At 38.4% G+C, this 17,621-nt stretch overlaps 1 protein-coding gene across 1 annotated transcript; it reads left to right on the forward strand.

Annotated features, from left to right (window-relative positions):
* Positions 1 to 15,352: 15,352 nt before the first annotated feature.
* Positions 15,353 to 15,994, forward strand: LOC142175177 (uncharacterized). Its single transcript, XM_075241757.1, has 2 exons — positions 15,353 to 15,923; positions 15,987 to 15,994. The coding sequence occupies exons 1-2, from the start codon at positions 15,353 to 15,355 to the stop codon at positions 15,992 to 15,994; spliced, it is 579 nt and encodes a 192-aa protein (XP_075097858.1).
* The last annotated feature ends 1,627 nt before the right edge of the window (positions 15,995 to 17,621 follow it).

A 17,621-nucleotide genomic window follows, 5' to 3' on the forward strand; every position in this document is an offset into this window, starting at 1 on the left:
CCATGGACTACAATCTCCTGATCCTCATATTCAAATTTCACCATCTAGTGGAGAGTGGAAGGTATGGCCCCTGCCGCGTGAATCCAAGGCCTTCCCAAGAGGAAATTATAAGAAGTTTCCATGTCTAGGACATGAAATGTCACCTCGAAATCCACTGGACCAATAGTCAGAATCAAATCGATCTCGCCTATGGTATCTCTCTTGATGCCATTAAAGGCACGCACACAGACATTGTTAGGCCTGATTCTCTCAGTCCCAATCTCCATTCTTTGCAAAGTTGAGAGAGGGCATATGTCGACCCCCGATCCACCATGACTCTTTTTACATAGTACCCCTCACATTTAACTGTCAAATGGAGGGATTTGTTGTGGGCGGCCCCTTCCGGGGGCAAATCATTCTTGCTAAAGGAAATTTGATTGAATGCGAAGAATCTTTCTACCATTCTTTCCAGTTGTTCGACAGTGGTTTCAATCAGAACATAAGCTTCATTGCGGGTTTTTATCAACACTTTCTAATGCTCGGTTAAGCTTAATAGGAGAGAAAAAAATGAGACCTGAGCGGGAGACTTTCGGAGTTGGTCAATTATCTCGTAGTTCGCAGTTTTCATCTTTCGGAAGAACTCTTCTGCTTTTTCAGCACTAACTGGCTTTTTGATCGGGAAGCGTTTCAGTTTGGCATTGCTCACTTATCCCACATTAAGGTATCTCTCAGCTGGGTTAGTTTCATTTGCTTCTCCCAGGACCTCTTTTCCCTTGTAGGTTACTACCACCTTGTTGTAATTCTATGGGATAGTAGTAGGGTCTATCATGGGCTTCTGCGGTGCACGGCCAATAACCATGGGCTCACTCAGCCTTGGTAAAATTACTGGCCCCCATACCACATAGGTCCCTTTAGGCACATACGTCTTAGGTCCCTTGTTCAGCTCAAACCTTTTTGGAGGCCTCAATGTCATTTGCTTTTTCCTGTGACCCCGAGGAACATAAAGAATGGCATCTTTTGGGGGTGCTGCCCCAGTTTTGGTTTCCACTATCTTTTTTGTACTCGAAAGGGTGGATTTACTTTTCTTTTCCCCTTGTCTTACTTTGTAGCAGCCTTCGGCTTCTTTTTGACATCAGCAACAGCAATGATGACTTTTAGAGCTGGGTCAAACTCTTTATCATCACAAATCATCCCAAAACCTGGACTGTTGTTGTGGGTAGACAATGGGTTGTTGGTCACATTGGGGATCTCTTTGTCTTTCAGTACTACCCTCTTCTGCTCTATCAAGTTCTCAATTGCCCTTTTGAGAGTCCAACAGTCTTCGGTGTCTTGCCCTTCCACCCTAGAATGATAGGAGCATCGGGTACAGTGTCGGTAGGAAGGCGAATCTAGGTTTTGTCTATTCGGGGGTACGGGTTGTAGCAAACCCATTTGGACCAATTTAGGGAAAAGGCTAGAATATAACTCACCAATAGGCGTGAATTTTATTCTCCTGGGTGGCTCCCAAGCACGGGCATTGTAGGGGAAGTTATTTTATGGAGGTCGGGGATTATACTGAGCTTGGTGGGAGGGTTATTTCTAGGACGTGGAGCTCTATTTTGGTTAAACTGTTGTTGTGGCCGAGCATATGGCTGGGAGTTCATTACTGCATACGGCTGATGAGCCATAACATAAGCCACATCCTGGTGGGGATAATAATGTTGTGGCATGCTTGGAGGGAAATAACCTCTAGGTGGACTGGGGTTTCTTAGACTTGAAGTTTCCATCGCCACTTCTTCTTTTTGTTTGCTACACCTCCGGACCTGCTTTGAATTGCTTGGGATGTAGCTCTTATGGAAGATTGGCTCAATATATGCCCTGTTTTTAGACCATTTTCGACCATCTCACCAATCTTGATGGCCTCAGCAAACGGTTTACCCATTGCAGACATCATATTCTGAAAGTAGTCAGCCTCTTGGGCTTGTAGAAAAATACTAACCATTTCTGTTTCATACATTGGGTGCTTGACCCTGGCTGCTTGTTTGCGCCATTTAACATCATATTCTCGGAAACTTTCCGATGACTTCTTCTTGAGATTCGACAGAGAATTCCTGTTGTGAGTTATGTCTATGTTATACTAAAACTGTCTGACAAAATCTCGAGCCAGATCATCCCAAATGTGCCAACGATACATGTCCTGATCCATGTACCACTCAGAGGCAATGCCAACTAGACTCTCTCCGAAATAAGGCATTAGGAGCTCTTCTTTTCCGCCTGCCCCTCTTAGTTGATTATAATATCTCTTGAGGTGGGCTATGGGATCCCCGTGCCCCTCATACTTTTTGAACTTTGGGGTCTTGAAACCCAGGGGCAAATGCACATGTGGGAACATACATAGATCAGCGTAGGATACGCTCTTTTGTCTGCTTAAGCCTTGTATATTCTTAAGGCTTTGTTCTATGCTACTCATTTTCCGGGTAATTTCCTCTTACTCAAGGCTCTTTACAGCCTTCTCCTATCCCGCGGTAAATTCGTACCAGGGTTGTTGAGGGTAAGAATTGGTGGTAAATTGAGTAGGTTCTGATGGAAAAGATGGTACTTGGAAAGTGAAATATGATGGATCAAAGCTTGTCCTGGGCACAGTTGGCTGCACTGTAGCCGAGGTTGGTGGTGCGGTAAATATATTGGAGGCCACTCCCGAAACCACCTAAAGGTGAACCTTAGAAGGTGTTTCGGTGAAGTGAGCTAAGATGGTGGGGTATCCAAGTGGGGTATTCGGGTAATTTATTGGGACATTAGAATTTCCACTTGCTTTGGGAAGTAGCTCGAGGAAACCGGGTATGGCACTTGGTGGCTCTCTCCCATTGGACTAGGCGTTCCACATTTCCAGCACTCGGAGGCGTAGTGCCCTGTTTTCTTCAGCTGCCGCTGACTCTGAGATTGGGATAACCGATAGTGGTCTATCCTCTAGGATGGGGATTGTTGGTGGATGAGCTTCTGACGACATTTCTACACTACCCTTAGATCTTGTAAAGTAGAGGTGTGAAGCCAGGTTACCACAAACCAACCACCTTAAGAATAAAACCTAAACTCAACAGCAGACAACAAAATGGTTAGTTTGAAGCAATTAACACATAGGAAATCGCACATTGGGTGTGTGATGCACCTATACAGTTAAATGTGTTTCTACATATTTTGCAACGATTGCATATCTCATCCCAACATTGGTTTATCTCCTCGATCTTCTCTCTTGCTCTCTTTTGCACTCTCATTTTCTCTCTTGTTCTTATTTTCTTTTCCTTGTTTTCTCTCTTTTCTTTTTGGTTTTTCTTTTGGTTTTCTCTTTTCCACATTCCTCTTTTATTTGAGTTATTTACAAAAATCATGACCGGATCCGATGAGGATTGCCTACGTATCACGATGCTGCGTGAATCAGATCATCACATAGTTCAAGAAATAAAAAGCAAAATAAATAAAACATTTTTGGTTTTTCAAATTTTCATTAAAACAAGACCTTTAATTTTTCTCTATTACAAAGACTCGATCCTGCATACTTGAGAATTGAAAACTACAACAGACTTTTAGGAATGAAAATACAAACTCAAAAAAAGAGAAAGAAATCAGGAGTACATCAATGCTTCCAATCCTGCTCTAGGAACACCAACTGGTTTTGCTGCGGGCCTACGCACCATGTCATCCTAGAGGAGATAGAGATCCTCCATTATCTGGCGGACAAAGATCATTACTGTGGCAAAGAACATGGACCTGGTCATGTCCTCACACTCGTTGCATTTCATCACAATATAGTCAGTGATTCTTCTAACAATTTCCCTAATGATGCCCTTCTCTTGCAACAAACGCCCAATCTGTTGAGATCTAGCCTCCAAGACCTGAGTGGTACTATGATTCTGTTCTTGCAAATGTTGTAGGTCTCCATCTAGCTGTGCCATTAAAGCGTAGCAATGTTCTCTTTTGGCTTTGAAGCTCTTGTCTTGTTTAGCCATCTCATTCTTGAGGGTGGTTAGCTTTGTGTTCAAGTTTGTGACTTCTCCATCGTATTTCCTTTTTAGTTGTCGAACAAACTCTGCCCGTCCCTCGGCGTTCTTTGCCAACCGAGCTCTTGCCAAACTGCCTTTGGATTTTTCTAAATCATCCCCGTACTCACATATTTTCTTCTTGAGGCCATTAATGAGTCTTTCATCTGCTCGGCTTCTTTTCGGATTATCAGCAGCTACCTTCATCCTTTGGATCTAGGCCCGGGGGACTTCATTTTCTTGGGCTAATTTTTTCTTCTCACCCTCATCTGAAGCGGCTTGCAAATCACTATCGAACTTAAGGTCTCTGATCTGTCCTTCTAACCTGCTTATGGTGGCTCGATATTCATTTTCTTTTGTCAACCACTCCCACTGTTCTTATGATGCTTCAACAAACTCTTGGAGGTGGGGTCTTTTAGCTAGCCTTCCAAACTCAACTTTCCCTTTGTACCAGGCGAGGTAACCGGGTGAGACTTCACCTCTGGATAGATCAAGCAATCGGGCATTTTCTATCAGATATTGACACTCATTCCAAATCTGGCGAACCACTGTTTCGTGAAACTGGCCATCATAACGGATCTCGACCACATAAAGGCTAAGGTCTATATCCTTGGACACTATCTGACATCTCCCTAGCTGCCTTAAAACCCGGTATGTGGCATAAGACTAGATGCTTCTGAGACCCATCAGGAGGAAGTGGGGACTGGTGGCTAACATGTATATGATTTCATTAACAGGAAGCCAACCCAATGTCCATTCTATTTGATTTACAGTGACGGAGCGGAGGCAAGATATCCATTATGTGACCCCTTCTGGCATGTTGAACCTGTCGACCCTTGTATAAAACTCCTCTATGCAGCTTTCTCCTGTCGACCTATAGTTCATGTACTAAGGACGGTGACATAGATGCTCAATCATCCACATTTATAGAAACAAGTTGCACCCTTTAAAAAAGTTCGCTCCGACTTTGTAGGCCATGAGAGCTCGGAATATTTCAGACACTATCATGTGTGCGAGGGTGATTTTGGCTTGAGTAAGCAAAGTGTTGACAACCCCTGCTATCCGTATATCGATATTCCCATCTTTCCTGGGAAACACTAGAAGACCCAAAAATGCCACCATGAAAGCGAAACATCTATGTTCTTCCCATTTTATTCGATTCCCTTTGCTGCAAATTTTTCTTTCTCGATTGTTGAACCCCCCTATGTGTCTGTATCACTATTATATGAACTGTGGAGTGGAAAACCTAGATTCCAAATCCAGGTATTGGACCCTCTGCTTATCTTTAGAAAATCTAGAAACTTGTGCGGAGTGACGGTTCTTGGGGCAACCAGGTATTTATGTCTCAAAGCTTCGGTACTCCCAACATAACCGACTATCTATTCTAGAGTGGGTATGAGTTCAAAGTCCGAGAAATGAAACACGTTGTGAACTGGATCCTAAAACGTAACTAGTGCTTTTATTATGTCTCCTCTAGGCAGTCTTCAATAACTCGGTGAGACCCCCCAAGTAATGGTTGACCATATCTCGTCCTGATTTACCAAGATCTTCCCACCACATATACAGTTCCAAAGGAATCTTGGTCATGACCTTCATTGGCAAGTTTTGACTCGTGCTCATTCTACACATTTAAATTAAGGTGATTTATTTAAAACAAAGTGGATTTTACAAAAGTGGTCAATTTTGCAAACATTTAAATATCGCGGCTACTTTTGTAAATACGGCCCTTCAGCACTTTGAAAAGGAAGATTTAGGGTTGTGCTTGCTAGGTAGCCAAAATTTTGAAAAAGGGCAGTAGGTGGTTATTCTTGCAAAAATAGCTTTCCGGCGTCCTTTTGGGGATATTTTAGGCTATTTAGACAAGAACGACACTACCTAATTTTATTTATGACAGAATAACAAAATTTCAAACTTTGGGTTATTTTGCAAAAAAATTGAGTTGGACCCGGTGAGGGTTGCCTACGTATCCCACATCCGGTGAAAATCAAACTTGCGTAGTTCTATCAGTTTTGACATAATAAAATATTTTGAAACCATTTTCCTTTTCTTTTTTTTTCTTCAAAATTTCGGTAGAGTTTCGGTATACTTTGGACAACAGATTTTTTTTCAAAGGCGGGTAATTATCTCTCTCATACCTCAATTTTATTTTTTCCAAATTCCTCCCTATTCTAGCAACTGGTCAACATGCAAACTGAAGCAAATAATTGTACAAGTAGCACGTAAAAATGCATCAGGTTGATCTTTTGATTCTGGGATCCACCTGTCCTAGACGGACCTAACCCCTGTGTTGAATCTTCAAAGTCAAATACACATGATGCAAATAAGCGTTCCTACTAGGGATCCTGCATGAAGTTGAGTTATTCTATGTATAAAACTTGGGTATATTGTTCTAAACATGGTGTACCCGAGCGGACAACTCGAGCCGGGGGGGGGGCTACGTATCGGGAACCAAAAGGCCATCTGGCTTTGTAACTTGTCCGAACCTCTTTCTAATTCAAGGTATGACACTAACAGAAAAGGAGTCACGCCAATGTGCATATCCCCAAAGATGAGAAGAGAAGAGTTTCGTAACAGTTTATATACAGTTCAAATAATATCATAGCGGTAAAAAGCAACATTTAGCACATTAGGCCCAAACATGTAATAAACAATTAGATAATAAATAAAAGCCAACTATAAAAGTTATTGTAAGCTCGAATTCTTGAACCCTAAACCAAAGTTTTGGGTTTCTTTCCCCAACAGAGTCGTCAGAGCTATCACACCTCCTTTTTTACCACCCGATGAGGTATATAAGGTAGTTTTTCCAATTTAAGTGACATTATTCGAAATGAAATTATTTTATTTAATTTTTCAGAGTCGCCACTTGGAATATTTTATTTGGTGTCTCAAGTCACCGGTTTAATTTAAAATCGCAAATCGAGGAAATTTTGACTTTATATAAAAGTCTGTGAACCAAAAATTCTAAGTAAGGAATTTTGTTAACTCCGGAGAAGGTGTTAGGCATTCCCGAGTTTCATGATTCTAGCACGGTCGCTTTAACTATTATCAATTAGCCTATTATCTGATTTATTACACATTTTAAACCTATTGTGCATTTTTAACTTTATAACCGCTTTTAATTAATTATTGTTACATATTGCGAATCATGTCACGGGAACCGTATCCACGATCTACAACATGTTCAATTTTAAAGGAATAAATTTTGGTCGGGTCACATAAATGCACCCTGGATTTTAGTAATTAGGCGTCATAACTACGTCACGGGAACCGTACCCGTAGCTATGGCTATTCTTTAATTAACGCGCCTAAAGCAAACTACGAAAGTTCAAGGAATTTTCTATACTAGTTTTATTTATGCGAGGGACATAGGTTATAAGATTTTATTTGCGTATGGCACACCTCAAATTATTTTAAGAAGAATTAGCTCTTGATCTAAATTTGGGAGGGCCATGTGTTATAAGTTTTAAGCATGGCACACCTTAAATTATTTTAAGAAAAAGGGTTATATATTTTAAAGGCAACTAAAGGGGCTTCTATTTTTAATCTAATTTAAAACTAGTTATCACAACCACGTCAAGGGAACTGGACCTGTGGTTGTAATAATTTTAAATCACGTGCCTAAAGCCGTAGAATTCAATCGTTTGGGCGTGACCAAATCTTTTGTTATCTACATGTGTGATTAAAAAGGAAACATTTTTTCAGGTTGTAGCTAGGATCGAGCCCAAGAACCTTTCTGATAGTCAAGGCCCAAAATTAAAAGGGTCTTCAAGAAACGGGCATAAGCAACCAAACCACGTAATTTCTGCAAATTAGCACATCTGTTGAAAACTATAATTACAGGCCCATCTAAACATCAATAATATACAATCCAATAGATTTCATAGAAGACATTCAAAACTTTGGATTAGAATAGGATTCATCAATTGTTGCATGAATAGCCTCTTTTACACCGATTTTATCATTCCAAGTCCATTTAACACTTATCCAGTTCTTGAATCGATGTTGAACACTTTTAGATTCTCAAAGATCCTACTTTCATATCCTACTCTAAATAAGCATCATATTCATGTGGAGCACAGATGAGCTACAATATGAAAGTTTTGTGCAACATCAAAATAAATACTTCAACTTACAGTTTTTAGAAGTGTTAACTGAAAGCAAATTAATCACTAACAAGAAAGGAGAGAAAAACAGCCTAATTCTTCCTTCTCTTAATAACACTGAGAAATCTTTACAAAACTACATAAGAATCATAGAATGCTTCAGGTCAAATCTCATTAAAAGTTCGAACTCAACAGGTTCTGGAGCTCATTCATGCATTATCCATGCCATTAGCCTACAATATTAAGGATAGAAATAACTCAACTAATAGCAACCCTATACAGTCAACATTTAAATACAGTCCTCAATGAATTAAACCTGCTAAATCAGCATACTACTCAAGCCATTATGAAGTCGTTACACTAGTTTACACAGTAACATCTAAACCTTGAATACATCACATGGTAGGACACCCATGTCAACAACATTTATTCACAACTTGAGAAAGGAAATTGAGTCTAAGAAAAGAAGAATAACAGAAAACAAACAACAGAGAAAAGAAGAGGAAGAATCTGATGTCATAATCCAAAAACAAAAGGCTACAATTCCATTTTTGTCACTCCAAGGCTTGTGAGAATATCTGGATACAACAAAGGTCAAAGAAAGCAAGGAGTTCAGCAAGCAATGAGTGAGAAATGATAGCCCAAACAACATCAGTAGCAGCTTCAAATGGATCTAAATTCAAACCAGAAATTTCAAGGAAAATTTTTCTAACTTTTGCTAAAAATCAAAAAAAGATAGAATCATCCATCAATGAGATAATAGCTGAGTTATTTTTTTATGCTCTTTTTAGGATATTTTCCAATCTGATCCGTGTGTTTCCTTTTAAGACCCTTTTTGTGCTAAAAGAGACACCGATCTCCTTTTTTGTGTATGAATGAGTGCTTTCTATATATATGGTACCCAAAATGGCATCAAAAGGAATATCCTACCCTAAATTCTAAAATTTCAGAATAGTACAGCCCTTTTTACAGCTGTTCGTCCTTTTCCCACCCAATATCAGTATTTCATCACAAGGATAAGGACAAATGTACAACAATCTACAACATTCTGATATTCACCCTATGTAAAACCCAATTTTAAACTTCCAATCACTGATTATTGTAATTTTACCTATTTGACCTAAATTTTGGTTGTTTGATTACCCAATAGCCCCTCCTAGAACCTTCCTAGAACCAACCAGTCCAAACTAGCCTTGGACGCCCCCCTGAATTAGTTTCCAATTAATCCCTTAAGGTTTGTTTTCAAAATTATCCTTTCAAAACACCATTTAATCCAACCGGCATTCAAAACTCCCACCTAAAACAATTGGAACCAAATCAGAGATTGACTAAACAAAACAAATTGAAAAAAGAAAAAGAAATCAACCCTTAATTAATCTACCAAGTGAAACAGGGACACATTAATTAACCTAGATGTATTTAGCTATACTTAAGCAATACGATTAACTAAATAAGTCTATTTTACTGAAGATTGAATGCATCAGCAAGAAAAACACACAAGATTAACACCTAAAAAAGAGATGAAGAAACAGAAACAAAGAGGTACGAGGAGGAGAAAATACTGATTTGAACATGAAACGATGACGGTGACGAATCTTTGGCAAATCAGTGGGGTGTCTATTGGAATCTGGCATGCTTCGAAATGGGCCAAAGATGATACCAAATGATCTAAGAACAATCAATTGGCATAAATTTTTGCACGAATCGAGCTTTAAAAATAATTGAAATCAGCAAGAAACAACGGATTAGGGCTTTTGTTTTCTTTTCGGAAATTTAGATCTGAAATTAAGGTAAATGGGTGGGAATTTTGGGTGAATTGATAGTGGGATAGGGATGAGGGGAGGCTAGGGATTGTGGGGTGAAGTTTTGGGGTGGTTTGGAGCATCGCCGTCGCCGTGGGGCGATTTTCGGCGGGCGGCTGGTAGTGGTGATTTAGAGAGATGAAGGGGGATCTCTAAGATTGTCTTGGGGGTAGGGGGATTGATCCGACAATTATAAGGAAAAATAGAATCAGTTGTCGGCCGTTGTATCAAAATGATGGGGGGATTAAGGGGAGGGAAAACGACGTCGTTTGGTTAATGGGGGGATAGACCGGGTAAAGATTATTTTAGGCTTGGGTTTGGGTTGAATTGGGACCAGGTTTATGACTTAAAAATGGCCTAATAGCTCAAATTAAAACCCCCTTTGAATTAACTGTTTATTTTCCTTTTCTTTTCTCTTTCTTTTTTTTAATTATAAATCCTAATAGTTAAAAATCCTAAATTATTTAAAACGTGAGATTAAACTAATTAGCTAATTATAAAAATTATAAACACTTAATTCTAAATTAAAAGAGATAAAATCAATAAACTAAAAATTAAAAGACAAAAAATATAAAAATGAGCTATTTATTTTTTGTGATTTTCAAATTTCTATAAAACAAATAATTACTGATTAATTCTAAAAATTTAAAAACAAATTCTAAATCCAATGCATAATATTTTTTGTATTTTTCATGCTTTAAATAAAAATTAAACATGCACATAAATGCAAATAATTAAGAAAATTATACAAAAATTTCTAAAAAGGTAAATAATTAATTTTTGAGTTTTTACAGGAGTATCTCGTATAGGGCAAAAATCACATGCTCACAATTTGCATGAGGCTAATCCCTGCCTCCCTATCTACATGAGGTCAATCCCTGCCTCCCTATTTGCATGAGGCTAATCTCAGCCTCCACCCTGGCTTCTATTTGCAGGTAACCCGACGAGCAACGGCTATCCCAGCAGGAGCGATCCCGCTCCAGTTCTCTCAGTCATATCAAACCTAATCATTCCCGTAAATCGTTCACTCACCCAGCCCTAGATGTTGCGTCCGTTCTTGAAATGACTTCATCGGTATACTTCGCCGACGAATCTGGAACTACATACGACATGATTCCTACATAACCAGGGATGCGTAGGCAGCTCATAAGCCAGAGTGCGGCCTAATCTCTCTAACCATTTCGCTCTGTCAAAATTGCCCATCTTTTCTTTACCCGAAAACTCTTTCATCCTTTCCGGGTAAAGAGGGGCAGCTGTTGATACCCAATTTTTTTCCAAAATATTTAAAATTGCATATATACCTTCAAAACCATGCATTAATAGCAATTGATATTTTTCCACAATTTTCCTATATTTTTATTAATTTATCCAGCATTGTATTTCCAATAAATAATTAAAGAATTGCATCACAAGTGATTTCAAAAGCATTTCTTGATTTGATTTATTTTTATGGTCCTATTTAAACCAAATTATTCCATAATTAGCCAAATTGGCATCGTTTGGCTACAATTGCAATAACTCTGCAATTATAGCCCAAGCACATGATTTTATACTATTTTTGATCGAAAATTAATAATTTGTATTTTCAAATACTAAGTAATCATTTTAACTATTTTCATGCATAAAATTCATTGTTGTACAATTATCAGCTATTTTTATAAATTGGTTTATTTAATTTAATTGGGTATTTAACAAATAGCCAATTCCATTTCAATTCTAGCCTAATTGAACTAGATCCCAACCCAATTAAAATAGCCCAAACTCCAGGCCCAATCCATCAAAGTTACCTGACCCAATCCTTAAGTCTACCCGGCCCATACCTGATTTAATCTTGGTCGTCGATCAATTTTGATCAACGGCCCAGATTCACTCTTACCATAATTAACCTAATAGTCTAACCCAACCCCCAAACCCTCATTCTCTCATCACTCTCTGTCGTTACATCTCTCATCTGTCTCAAGACTTTCTCTGCTAAACCATGGCTCCTCTCACAGATAGTTGGTTCGACGATAACCATGGTGGTCTCACCACCATCCCCAGCCAAATGGCTCTCTTCCTATACCATTTTTTGCTGCCCTGAGGTCCTCAAAGGAACCAGAAAGCGGTTCACTCACCTCCCATGGTTTCTATATCATGCTCAGGCTGTCCATGGCCGTCTGAGTAAGATTCTACCATCTTCGGCTAGAACCTATGGTTTCTAGGCCGGTTCTCTTTATCTTTGGGCTGTCTCTATGAAATCCTAACTACTAGCTCTTGATTTCTTAGATCTGTAACAGATCTGAGTATATTTTGAGTTATCTTTACTGTTTTCTTGATAATCTTTTCGATTTTTTAAAAACTCCTTTTTGTTTTTACAACCAGGGTTTCTTAACCCCTTTTCAAAATGACTTCTCCTCTATTTTTCAATATTATTCTATGATTTCTATTATGTTTAAATAGTTTTTTTTAAGTTTTTCTTTTTATTTGATTCATTATGTTGAAAACCTTAATTTTCTAGTTTAATCCTGGGTTTCTGAGTTTGTTTTTGATAATATGTTCAACTAATCTGCATGTTTCTCATGAATATTCCATGATTCTATGATCTTTACCCTATGTTTGTTTGTTAGGTTTTTGACTTCGGCTATTCCTGTCTATTATCTATTTATTCCCAGAAAATTTGTGGTTATTTCCTCTCATCAATATCATCCTTTACTTTGAATCCCGAATTTATGTGATTCTTTTACCCTATTCTTGTTTGTGTTATGTTTGCTTCGTTCAGTTGTGATACTTTCCTTTGGTCAGTGTTACCTTCTAATGGAATCCCTAATTCCCTGTGATTGGTATACTCTGTTCCCTACTGATTTCAATTTCTAAATATTTTCTTGCCTTATTTTGTGGTTGATTATGCTGTCAAATTGATTCTTAGACATTTTCCTTAATTAGAATTTATCGAACCTAGCCTCTATTACCTACTCTGTACCATGCTTATTTCCTTATGTGTCATGTTCAGTCTCACATTGATCCTTTCCTTATTTGTTATTTGTCTCCACCGTTTGAAGTTAACTCCCTTAATTAAGGGAGTACTTATACTAATTTTTATACTAATTGATACGTAGTTCCATAACTACTGCATGACTTTGATTCTTACCTTATTATTCTACCTAGTTTCAAACTATATATACATACTCTCTCATTAAAACAAACACACGAATACATTGGTTCAAAGCTCTCTCTCACACTCAAAACTTTCTGCTCTCTTTCTGTGTTACTTACTACTGTTCTAAGTTAGCCGACTGCAAACCAAGGCTAACTATTGTGTTCTCCTTCACTTTGTGCTTGCTGTCTTCTTCACTAGTATGTGCTGATTTTGATTCAAGTTTCAAAAACAATATGCTTCTTGTACTACTTCAGTTTGTCATGTTTCTAATCTGTTTTTATCTATGATTTTGTTGTTCAACCTGCAACTAACATGTCTACTTCACTGTCTTCTTTACTACATGCTTCTGAATATGTCCAACCCCTTAGGATTAGCCTGCTCATGAACCCCTTTTAGTATACCCCAATGTGACTCTTCCTTACTTATATTTCTCTGATTTTTGGCATGAACCTTCCTGTGCAAAGTAGTTGGCTATCCTAAGTTTGTCTAACTCTGTATTAATTTTGAAGTTCATGTTGTACCTTAATCCCTTGAACCCTTTTTAAGACTTCTCTAATTCTGTACCTATGTGCATCTTTGCCTACTATGTGCTTTATACTTGCCCCAAATCCCCCATTACTCCTGAGTGAATATTTGTACCTATTTGATTCTATGTCTTGGAGTGCTGATGAACCTCTTTTGGTTCTATGTTTGGTTTGTTGTTTGTTGATCACCTTACCTTTTTTAAAATTGTCTTATTGAATAACTCCTTATGTTGGTTTTGCAAAACTATTTCAAAAGAGTCTCTTTTAACACTATTTTCTTACTAAAACCCTTTCAAAACTATGTCAAGCACTCTCAATCTACTCTTAGGTTTTAAGTTCTGCCCCTCTAATGTGTGACTGGTTAGGGATCCCTATGAAATCCCTCCGAACTCTGATACATTAGAGTTGGCCCTTCCACACTACACTTACTCAACTATGATTATGAAAACTGGGTGTGAGCACTGCCCAAGATTCCTTGAGGTCTTTAGGGAACTCTGACAGACCTGGATTATGTGAAAGGCTATGAGGAAATTTGGCATTGGAAACTCTGGAAATCTAGGACTATTTGTAGGCTCCCAATAGTGTAACTTCTTATTTTTCTTATCTACTTGTGTAATTCATTCGATATTGGCCTGTAATAATTTGTTGTAAACAAATATTGGGGTTGGCTAGTGAAAAGGGGAGGGTAGTCATATATGTTATCAATATCAATGGGTAGAAACCATGCCTTAGGTTCACATTTCCGTATGTGCATTAGAATCCATGTTTAGGGCCAATACATTTCAAGCATGTCATGCATTAGATATCATGTTATTGGGTTTACTGTTTCAGCATCTCATTTAACATTATTTTTATCACTTAGAAATCCTGATTTAGGCTAAATAATAGCATTAATATAAAACTGTTGCTCCTGCACATCCTGAAATCATGCTTAACAACTCTGTAACTTTCTGTACATTTAGGAGTTCTGCACATCCTTAAATCGTTTTGCATTTATTTGTGCATATTAGATACCATGCTTTAGGATCTCGTTCGTACTTGCCCAGTCACACCTAGTGTAAACTACTGATTATGAAAGAGGTAAAAACAGTCTCACATTTGATTATCCTGTTTTATATAAAATTGGTAATAATCCCTATATTTTTGTAACCCCTAGAACAACATGCTCTTAGTAAAAATCGACTGTTGAACTGCTAATAACTGTGTAACTATTGCGCATAATCCCACGCCTAGGCAAGCCTTAGGCAATCAACCTTATAAACTGGAAACTGCCTCTTTGTATTTACTGATTAATGATTATCAGGCTTCAAAATCAGTAGGCAAACTGATTAGGGCCCCTGCTTCTGAGTTTATAAAATAAAACTGCATATCTTATGCGTTCTAATATTCGCCTAGCCATCACGTCTTAGGATACTGTTTAACAATATTGCCCTTATTTGTGTTTGAGTCATGCTGTTTACATGCCTTATCTGTGCTGGTATCAGAGTCTTGTTTGAGTTCCTAGCTCCTGAAGCTGTAACAGTTAACCTTTAGCTTGGAAATCATTAAGCTTGCAGTATAGTCCAAGTAGGTCGGGTTACATGTCTGGTTCTTAACAATAAGTTTTTTAGATCATCAAAATATATGGCAAGAGTATTTAAAACCTATCAATAATTGGTATCAGAGCAGGTTCCTCCTATCAGGCTAACACCTAGGAAGGATCCGCATGGCTGCTCCACCAAATTTGGAAGAAGGTCAATCTACATACCGACCACCCAAGTTGAATGGACAACACTATAAGTGGTGGAAAGCAAGAATGCACGATTTTATCATGGTTGAGGACTGTGAGTTATGGGATATCATATGTGATGGTCCTTATGTTCCAACCAAGGTACTAGAGGAACTTCCATTTTCAATGGAAAAAACCAGCAAAGAGTACACTGAAGCAGAGAAGAAGGCCGTGGAGAAGAATTTTCGTGCCAAGAAAATTCTAGTATGTGTAATAGGACCTGAAGAGTATAATAGAATCTCCACCTGCGACACTACCAAGGAGATATGGGAAGCTTTGCAAATAGCTCATGAGGGAACTACACAAGTAAAACAGTCTAAGATTGATATGCTCACTATCGAGTATGAACTCTTCAAAATGAGGGACGATGAATCCATTCAAGATATGGACACAAGATTCACTTCCATCATAAATGGGTTACACTCACTTGGTGAAACGATTCCCAGAAACAAGCTAGTAAGTAAAATCCTTAGTTTTCTACCTAGCTCTTGGGAAAGCAAAGTGAATGCTATTAGTGAATCAAAGGACCTGCAGGAGCTGACCATAGAAGAGCTTATCGGAAACTTGAAGACCTATGACTTGAAGAGAAAGATAAACAGTGAAAGAAGAGAACCAAAGAAGGAAAAGAACCTGGTACTCAAAGCTGATTACAATGATTCAGGTGAGTAAGACAGTGATATGGCTTACCTAACCAAAAGATTTCAGAAAATGGTCAGAAGAAATGGAGAAATGCTAAAAAGGAAGAATTCTGACAGACCAAGAAACTGTGATCTTTGTTACAATTGTGGAAAGCCTGGACACTTCATGAAAGAATGTCCCCTCTTGAAGCAGGAATTCTCCAAGATCCATCACGAAAAAACAGCTAAGATGAACCTGGTTCCTGTCAAGGACTTCAAGAGAAATGAATCTGTTGTCAATATGATAAGACATGCTCTTGCAACATGGGAGGATTCATCCAGTGAGTTTGAAGATGAACCTGATACTGATGATATTTCCATGATGGCACTTGAAGGCAAAAAGACTGGATATGACTCAACTTTTGCTTTGATGCATCAATCAGATGATGATGAAGATAATGGCTACAAAGAGGTAAATATTAGGGATGTTCAGAGAAATCTAAAATACTATTCTCCAAAAAAACTCATGTCTTTAGCTGATGTATTAATCAATGCTTTTCATAGTCTTGTGAAGGATAGGGATTCCTTGATCTTAGAATTAGGAGAATCTGAACAAACTAGAGATGACTTAGTGGCTGTAGTTTCTGACCATAAGAAAACCATTGAAATCCTCAGAAAAGAAAAAGAAAAGAGTGATCTATTGGTAGAAATTGTAGACCTAAGGGAAGCAATAGTGAAAGCATGGACTAAGTGAAAACCTGAAAGTTTTGGAAACGGAAAAGAGATAGCAAGTGAGGAACACATTAGGCTTGAAAATGAGGTGAAAGCTATGAGAATTAGGATGTGTGCTGAAATTGAGAAAAAAGAGCTTCTCCAAACTAATTTGGAAAGAGTAAAGAATGATCTTAAAAAGTCCCTAAAGTGGACCTGGTCCTCAGAAGCTACCACTACCTTGGATACTAATGATTATGAAAACAGTTAGGGAGCAGGGATCCAAAGGGAGAAAACTCCTCACAACCCTCACAGTAAGTACGCCACTGTCTCTGATAACTAGTCTTGTACCTGATGTAGGAACACTGGGCGCTTCAAGGAAGATGTCCAGGCCAAGAATCAATCAGTTCAGAAAAACAAAGTGTTTGCTGAAATGGTGACTACAAAAGAGGGACCAGGTCCCATTCACAAAAATCGCACATTACCTGCATGGACTAAGAGAACTCCTATTCATACTCTTGCTTACTACAAGGGACCCAAACTTATTTGGGTTCCTAAAACTAACTCCTAATCTCTTGTGCAGGGAACATAAGGAAGTGATCAACAATGGTTCATGGATAGTGGGTGTTCAAAACACATGACTGGGAACACCACGGACTTTCTTTCACTAAAAGCCCTGCAAGGAGGGAGTGTATCCTTTGGCAATGGTAAAAAGGGGTACATTCTTGGTGTTGGAAAAGCCAGGAAGTCACTCACTCATTCTATTGAAAATGTGTACTATGTAAATGGCCTTAAGTACAGTCTCTTATGTGTCTCTCAAATCTTTGATAGAGGAAGATCAAGATGGAGAACCCTCACTAGTTCCTGGTGAAGTCATTAACATGACAAACGGAAAGGTAGATATGATGAGTCAAGTAAAGGAGCCAAATGAAGACAACGCTGCCTCATCTTCAACAGAACCAAACACT

Source organism: Nicotiana tabacum, chromosome 21 (genome assembly GCF_000715075.1).
Source record: "Nicotiana tabacum cultivar K326 chromosome 21, ASM71507v2, whole genome shotgun sequence".
Classification (NCBI taxonomy): domain Eukaryota; kingdom Viridiplantae; phylum Streptophyta; class Magnoliopsida; order Solanales; family Solanaceae; genus Nicotiana; species Nicotiana tabacum.

Bases quoted from the DNA above. Each gene is read 5' to 3' on its own strand.
- LOC142175177 (XM_075241757.1), top strand. From the start codon at position 15,353: ATGCACGATTTTATCATGGTTGAGGACTGTGAGTTATGGGATATCATA.